An 8530-nucleotide genomic window follows, 5' to 3' on the forward strand; every position below is an offset into this window, starting at 1 on the left:
TGGTGATTTCAAATATCAACATTGGCTACCAGAAATCACTTACTCTGCCTTTAAGTCCTTACTCTGATTATTGGAAATACTCGCATTATTGGTGCACATGTAAACGTAGTCATTGTTACAAAAGATTTCAATTTCAAATAAATGCTGAACTTTCATAACTGTTTTCAATATTGATAATAATAATAAGAAATGTTTCTTGAGCAGCAAATCATTAGAATGATTTCTGAAGGCCTGGAGTGATGGGTGCTAAAATTCAGCTTTGCATCACAGGAATAAATTGCATTTTAAAATATCTATCTATCCCAAACTTTTGAATGGTAGTGTTTATATATAATAAATATAATTAAATATTTGCGATAGCTGTTATTCTGCCATTTTAATTTGTTTAAAAAAAAAGTGCTTAATTCTTCCAAAAAACTTTCCGTATTTGTGAATGTGTGTGTGTGTGTGTGTGTGTATCACTGGTCACATACCGCACATTCCCACCATGAGCTCATTGCTCACACTTTACTCTAGAGTCAGCTTTCCAATATATGCCAGTACTGTGTGTGACATTCCTGAAATTCTTGTGTTAAGCAAACGTAATTAATCGCTCCATTTGACTTGGTCACTGAAGTAATCAAGACCCCCTACACTTCAAAAAAACCCTCACCTAAAACCCATGTGTGTGTATGTGGCTTTGTCCTGCTATTGATTACACAGGAAATAGCTGAAGTGATTTGGATAGACCCTTCAGTGATAAGTAAGCAGATCAGGTCATTAACAGTGAGAGAGATAAGATAAGAGACAGATTAATGGAGATGTCCTGTCTGCTGTGATCCTGAACTTAAGGGTCTCTTTCTCTCTGTCTGTCTCCAGGAGCTCATAGAGGTGGACAGCGAGGTGGTGTTTGAACTGGCCTCTTATATCTTACAGGTAAGATCATGTGGGGCTGTTCATCATTTTGTGCACCTTCATAAACCTTGCAATGAACTTTCATAAAGTTCATATATCTCAAATACATGTGTGAGTCACATTTATGTCACTACAGTATTTCAGCCGGGCGGGGTGCTTTATTTTAAATCTAAAACAGGATGTTTCCTTTGTACTGTAAGTTATCCATACAAGGGAAATACTTTGGAGAAATATGGGTTTCCTTTATGACTCTGTGTATGTGTGATCCAGGTGTAGTATCAGGTATGTTATGTGTGTTTGACCTTTTGGAGGATTCAGTCCAGATGGCTGCGACTACACCCCTACTGAGACACACATGCACCGTTCTGTGTATCAGAGGATACGATCTTTCCAAGCTGTCTCGTCTACCATCAAACACTCATTATTGATACTAAAATATGTCTTTTTTTCTCCCACAGGAAGCTAAAGGAGACTTCACGAGGTAAGAGGATGGTTTGAATTAATGAATCACCTTCCAGTGACCTCTTTTACACTCACGTGCTATCAAAGTCTCTATCAGTGTGTCATTGCAGAGTGAAAGCAGATCCAATTTGTGGCGTATATCAAACTCTCCTTCCCACATAAGCACATGCCCACGATTCAAAAGAGAGATGGAGAGAGAGAGAAAGAGAGAGATATGGGGGTGTGAACCCTGGGAACGGAGACAGAGGGGAGGAAATGGAATGCAGAGGATAAACAGTGTTAAATTACACACACTAACCTCTGGCTCTCTCCATCTCACACACACACACACACACTTACACAAACACTTTCTACACATAGTATCTCGGCTACAAATCTGTCACATGTGCATCCTTCCAGCTTTATTCTGTCACTGTTTTCTTTGACTCAATCTCCTCTACCTCTTACACTTCCTCTCAACCTCTCCATCATTCTGTGTTCAGAATGGCCACACTGCCATACTACCCATACTACGCATGTAGTATGCATTATATATAGTGTGCACATTTTGTATGCGTGGAATGCCCTGATAACCCTGATTGTCATTTCCAAGATGAAGACTGGTCATGTGAAAATTATTATCATTTGCACAATTATTATTATAATAATAATAATAAAAATATTTTGCATTCTGTGTCTTCTGTCTCTTTTCTGTGATTCTGATTGACTGATTTTTCGCTCTGTTAGGTGCTTCATTTTCTGAGCATTTTGTGTTATTTTTACAGTAATGATGCTACTAGGGCTGATCTGAAGAAACTGCCAGCACTGCCTACACAAGCACTGAAGGAGCACCCTTCACTCGCATACTGGTGAGACACACACATACACACAGCTGTCAGCTGATAATGGAGAGGTATTAACGAGATGTATCTGCTCTGTGTTCTCTGAGCACCATGGGAAAGGATTCCCCAGAATAATTCTCTTACCTAATTTTCCTCGAATTCTATTTGATGCGAATGAAGTATTTCACAGATGCTACCGTTCTGAGACACACTCACTCACACATTCATATTGAGCAGGCCGGTGTACTTCCTGTTCTAAGAATGAACTTATCTCCTTCATGGTGTTGTATTTTATTGGCTGTGTCTCTGTACATCTGTAAGCTTTCACTCTTGTCTGTTTGGTGTTCCTGTGGAATTGAAATAAGTTGACAGCCACGTTCTCATGAGCATTGTCATCTGTTGCCGCTAATCTGTGTGTGTGTATGTTGTGTTGTAGTGAGGACCGGGTCATTGAGCACTATAAGAAGCTAAATGGACAGTCCAGAGGCCAGGCTATCGTCAAGTAAGTAAAGAATATTGTCATGACCAAAACGTTCTTCTAAGTTAGATGAACAGAAAGTGTCCAAATGCATTTTATCTTAAAGCAATAGTTCACCCAAAAATTAAACTTGTCATCATTTGGTCACCCTCATATCATTCCAAAAACAACTTTTGTGGAACACAAAAGAAAATGTCAGATATTTTTGCCGGTTTTGTCCATATTATGAATCAGTGGAGTCATTGGCGACACAAACCTAAAAAATTATCACATATGGTCACATGGGTGTGTGAGAACCAATGAGATTTGATGCTTTACACTCTGTTGACTTTTATTTTGTCTTTTTTTGTGTTCCACAGAATGCAAACTGTGCCTAAAGTATCCAGATACTTTTTGTTTGCTTGTTTTTGCAAGTCTCAGTGACCACCTCCGAGATCCACTCCCATGTGTTCACTGCTATTGTAAATTGTCTGCATATGTAACATTCATAACATACTGTCATGGATTTCTTATTTCTTCTCTCTCACAGTTATATGAGTATAGTGGAGTCGTTACCCACATATGGAGTGCATTATTACGCTGTTAAGGTAGGTCAGTGTGCTCTGAGGGAAAATTTATAATCACAGCCGTCAGTCCACACACACACATTCTCACGACCTATAGTATCGCTCTTGACTTAAGTGTTAAAGGATGCTTAAGACTCAGTGTGTTTAAGATAATCGTGCTGTCATCAACCATGAGCTGACACTTCTTTTCTTATCGCCATGTGTGTGTGTTCGCATTAATGCTCTCTTTTTCTCACTCTTTCTCTCTCTCAGGATAAGCAGAGTATCCCGTGGTGGCTGGGTTTGAGTTATAAAGGCATTTTTCAATATGACTACCAGGACAAAGTCAAACCAAGAAAGGTAAGACTGTCTATCCTCTGTGGACTTTAGGGCTGTCAAAATGAATGAAAAACTAAATTTGAATTTCCCACTTAAATATTATAAAAATTTTAATTATATTCAAATTTAAAAGGCATAATTTCAGTTAGGGGGAAAAAAAGCTTTTGGCTTCTCTCCTGAGGCCACAAGAGGGCGCATCGAGCAAAATTTTATGCACGTTTCTTTAAAGCGTAATAAAATAACACGACTATCTTTGAAAAAAAGTGCATAATGTTTAAAATAATGTTTATAAACCATATATAATTAATAAAGTTGCTTAAACAATTAGAAGAAGAAAAAACAGCACCATGCATGTATGTATAGTAAACCGAAAACCAATCACAAAGAGTTGGCTACTTTCTTCATTTAAAAACATGAGATACAGTGGGATGGAGGAAAACCGCCATAAAGTCTTGAGACATGTTTTTTAAAAGTTGAACTTACATTAATTTTAAACAAACTCTTTCTAAACATGCCACTCTCTTGTGCGAGACACGAGTGCAATGCTGATAGATGCCCCGCTAGAAAATGTGATAAATATGCGTTCTGTGTGAACGGCTTGGTTTCAGTTTTGACGTAAACATATTCGCCACACTGATGCTCTCATTTTCCGCTATATATTGAATGAACAACGTAGCAGCGCCGCATCTAGTGGGTTCAACTGGATAGGCTAACAAAAGCATTAAAATGCAATGACACTTACATTGTCTTCGCATTTCGTGCGCCACTGATAAGGCTGTCTGACGGCAGACGCAGATCTAAAAAATGTGGATTTTTTTTTTTTTCGACGAATATTCGAAATTCAAATTTTTTTTTTGACAGCCCTAGTGGACTTACTATAGTTTGACTTCTGTCTGTCCTCCCTTCACATCTCTTCATCTTGGTCATCCTGTAATAGTTTTACCTCCCTGATGGTAATAGTAGTGCTTGGCATAATTCGTCCCTCACCATTTGTGCTACAGACATGAACAAGACCTTAAATTACGACACTTGTTGAGGAGAGGTGGGCCATTACTTTTCTAAGCGGTCAGACTTACTTGTCAGGCGATAAAATGGACAAATTAGTCTTTTTTGACTTAGGCAACCATCCAGAACCATAGTCACTACTTAAAATGTAGCTTATGACAGTGCTCTTTGTTTCTTCATGAGGGAGGGAAAAAAATCCCACTTCTCCTTTAAAACTCTCTGCTTTGTAGAAAATCCAGTGGATGTAAGCAGTTTCCCTTGCGCTGTGTTTTGAAACTTAGCATGAGTTTCTTCAGTTGTGTGTTTTTGCATGTGTATGAATATGTGTTCATCACCTGGTCACCTTTGCTTAACCTCATGACGTCAGCCAAAATAAGTCTGACCGTCTGACACTTGGGTGTGGTGACCTCAGATATGTCATGACCTCTGGCGGTCTGACCCCATAGCGTTTTTTGTAACTTTAGACAGAGACTCTCAAACTTCCGGACAGACGATCAGTGACACCAGGTAACTGAAATGCTACAAATCTGTCTCAGTCAGAAGAAACGCTTTCTGTCGGAATGACTTTACTTCAGGTGTGTGTTCGCTGGCTTTGGTTTTCCATTCTCACAGCACACACAAGTGTTTAAGTTCTCTCCAAAGGACAGGCAAAAACTTCAGCCTGTGGTGAGGAACCGAAAAACCTTTCCCAAAACCGCAAGCTAAAAATAGCGTTCAAAGCAGAAAGTCCAGCCAAGCGAAAAGCCAAACTCAGGCCTATTTACAGAGAAGGATCTGTTACAGAAAACGAAAGTTGAAAAGATACAACACAGCAGAGGGCAGCTCAGAATGGAGGGAAGAGAAACCAGCAAGAAGAACGGATGCGTGTCCAAAAATGCCACAAATGCAAACTAAACAAAATTATAGTTCTACTGCCAAATCCAACTAAACCTGGATGACAATTTAAAGGGATAGTTCAACCAAAAATGAACGTCATCATTTACTCACCCTGATGATCCAAACCTGTAATAATTATTTTTTGTTTTACTGTAGAGCACAAAATAATATAGTTTAAATAATGTTTAAAGTGTTTTTGTTGATACAGTGCAAGTCACAACAACATTGGACCCTATTGACTTTCATTGTATTGGGGAAAAAAAACTAACAATGAGACATTTTTTTCAAAATATCTTCTTTTATGTTCCATAGAAGAAAGTCAGTCCTACAGCTTTGAAATGACATGAGAGTGAGTAAATGATGAATCACAGAGAACAATCAGACATCTAGCCCTGTGGTCAAATGCCAGGCTGCAACTTTCCACTGATCTGCATTTCAGATGGGTCATTGCCACTAATGTTCTCATTACACAGTTTGCCTCCTTCACATATGCACGTTTTGATGATAAGCTCACATGCGCTAATGGTTTGTGGCTGTTCTCCATCTGTAGGCAGTGTATGTGAGAGACTGCGGGGATATACTGTTAAATATGCCACACACTAAAAGTTGCAGACTTGGTGAGTTAGTGGTTTGGTTTATTTAATACGTTTCAAACTAATTTAAACCCTCTCCTAATGAGAAACCGCAGAGCATCTGTGCCAAAGTGTGTGTGTAAAGTTTCACGGAGGTGTGACCGAGTACATTTGTGGTTTCATCTTGAATTGGGGTGCGTGTGTTTCTCAAGAGCTATTGTCCTCTACCTAAACTCCCTCCAGCAGCCTCGCTGACTCCAAAACCCGCAACAGGAAACCCAGCAGCAGACACCTGCAGGATTACTGTCACCCTGACAACACAAAACATACTGGAAACATTAGTGTGTCTGACAAATCCGGGACCACTCCCCAAAAACTGGCATGTGTGCGGCTGTTTCTGATTGGTTTGGATCAGCTCATTAGCTCCAATAACTGAAAGATTCTTGCCTTGTAAAACAAATGAACAGCATAGCAAATCAAAGAAGTGTATAGCTGCCCTTCTAGCCAGATGTGACGTTGTACTTATGAATCATGGGATTGCAACCCTTTAGTCACCGGTGATTGTTTTCATCCTATCTGCTGCTAGTGACCTTTGACCTTTCCAATGCCCTGTCTTTTCTCATAAGCGCTCGTTATAGCTCCGGCTAAGTAAATACCATGCCACACACACACAGTCTTCCTGTAGTCTCTGTGTGTCTTTGTGAGAGAGAGTGGTGGGGGCTTGTTCTTTATTATTCTATGTACAGACAGACTGCAGGGTGGGCGATGTGCGTTATAATAAAAGTAACTGCAGTGAATGTGAGTCATAGTGATGAAACACCTATGACATTTACAATGAGACTCATTAGAATCTAAACTCCCTTATATTGGAACTTTCTGGATAAGTGTTTTGGTTTTTAGTGATCCTCAACTCTGTGCTTGAACTCTTGATAGGATTATATTTCAATAAGTGGTTAGCTTTTGCATTGTTTTCAGAATGCATTGAATTATTTATTAAATTTTTGCTGAATAGAAAGTTCAAAAGAACAGCCTTTATTTGAAATAGAAATATTTTCTAAAATTAGAAATGTCTTTACTGCCACTTCAATCAATTTAATGCATCCTTACTAAATAACAGTATTGATTTCTTAAAAATAAAAATAAAAGAGTCATGCTCCAAACTTTGGAACGGTAGTGTAAATCTATTTTAATGAAAAGTATTAAGGAAAATGGTACCATCTGATTAAGAATAGACTATTTCACTTAGGATTTGTGTGTGTGTTGTTTGCATGCTTTTGTTTCTGAGTTTTTCGTTTAACTGCATGCTAACATCAGACTTTACTGGAATCAACTGCATCAGAACTGAGGTGGGGTTTTCAGATACAGGCATAGCCAATCTCTGGACCCCATCACCATGGCTGTGAGCCTTCATTTAAAATCCTTTGAAGTCCAGAACAAGATTTAACCCTGTTTCCAGAGATCTAAATAACCAAACAACATGAGGACTGGAACACGGTTCAGCGGTCAGTGAAATATGTGCTGGAACTAACCAGGATTCAGCACATCACTGGGCACATGGGCCCCCTTTAAAATGTCTTTTCTCTCTTACAGCCTCTCGTGACTGAATGCCTCAAAATCACACACACTTTCAGCTGAGATCGTCTCAATCCAGAACAATAGCTGAAGTCCCCAGTTCCACCTCACTGTGCCCAAAATACTCTGGTGTGGTTAATGTTCCATACCTCGTTGGCTATTATAACTGCACCACGCTACAGAGTGTTTAGATGTCATGGAACATTGTAGCCTCCCTCACTTTCTTTTTCCTCTCCCTCCCGCTCTCTTAAGGAGAGAAAGATTTGTATCTCCATAATGAAAGTTGTTTTGAAAGTGTTGAGGGTCAAGTTTGTTCTTGGTCCCATGAGACCATCAAAGCATCTCATAAACACCAAGAAACATTCACTTCATCAACATCTCTGTGTTGTTCAGTTGCACTGTGTCTATGATATTTTGGGATGGAAATCAGAAGAAATGTAAATATTCTGGTTTAATGTTCCTCTGTTTTATCTTAATTAGTTCTTTTAATAGTACAGAACTTTGGTATACTCTGCGGTTTTTGAAGTGCTTTACAAATAAATTTGAATTGAATTAACAATTTGTTTAGTACTTTTGAAGAACATTATACCAAACAAAACAATCCTATCTTTGGTAATATATTTTATGTTATTTATTAGTTTTATTACTGTATTACTTTTATTTTAATTACTATAAAACATGATACTTATTGTTAGTATGTATCAGTGTTATTTTAGTATTATTTATATACTATTATGGTATTTATTAATATTTTGTTTTTCATTTTAGTTTACATTTTAGCAATTTTGTGTTCTTTTGTTATTTGTATTAGTTTTGTTTTGTTTTATTACTGACTTTTATTTTAATTACTATAAAACATGATACTTATTGTTAGTATGTATCAGTGTTATTTTAGTATTATTTATATACTATTATGGTATTTATTAATATTTTGTTTTTCATTTTAGTTTACATTTTAGCAAGCAA

The 8530-nt window shown here is 38.0% G+C and overlaps 1 protein-coding gene across 1 annotated transcript in view; it reads left to right on the plus strand.

Moving 5' to 3' along the window:
- Positions 1-8530, plus strand: part of LOC107719967 (FERM domain-containing protein 4A-like) — an 82253-nt gene that overhangs the window by 55218 nt on the left and 18505 nt on the right. Inside the window, 6 exon segments of the mRNA XM_016527523.1 lie at positions 859-915; positions 1353-1375; positions 2121-2204; positions 2614-2679; positions 3185-3242; positions 3474-3560. Coding sequence (XP_016383009.1) covers positions 859-915; positions 1353-1375; positions 2121-2204; positions 2614-2679; positions 3185-3242; positions 3474-3560 — 375 coding nt within the window.

The sequence above is a fragment of the Sinocyclocheilus rhinocerous genome, unplaced genomic scaffold (genome assembly GCF_001515625.1).
Source record: "Sinocyclocheilus rhinocerous isolate Xijiao unplaced genomic scaffold, SAMN03320098_v1.1 scaffold2646, whole genome shotgun sequence".
Lineage (NCBI taxonomy): Eukaryota > Metazoa > Chordata > Actinopteri > Cypriniformes > Cyprinidae > Sinocyclocheilus > Sinocyclocheilus rhinocerous.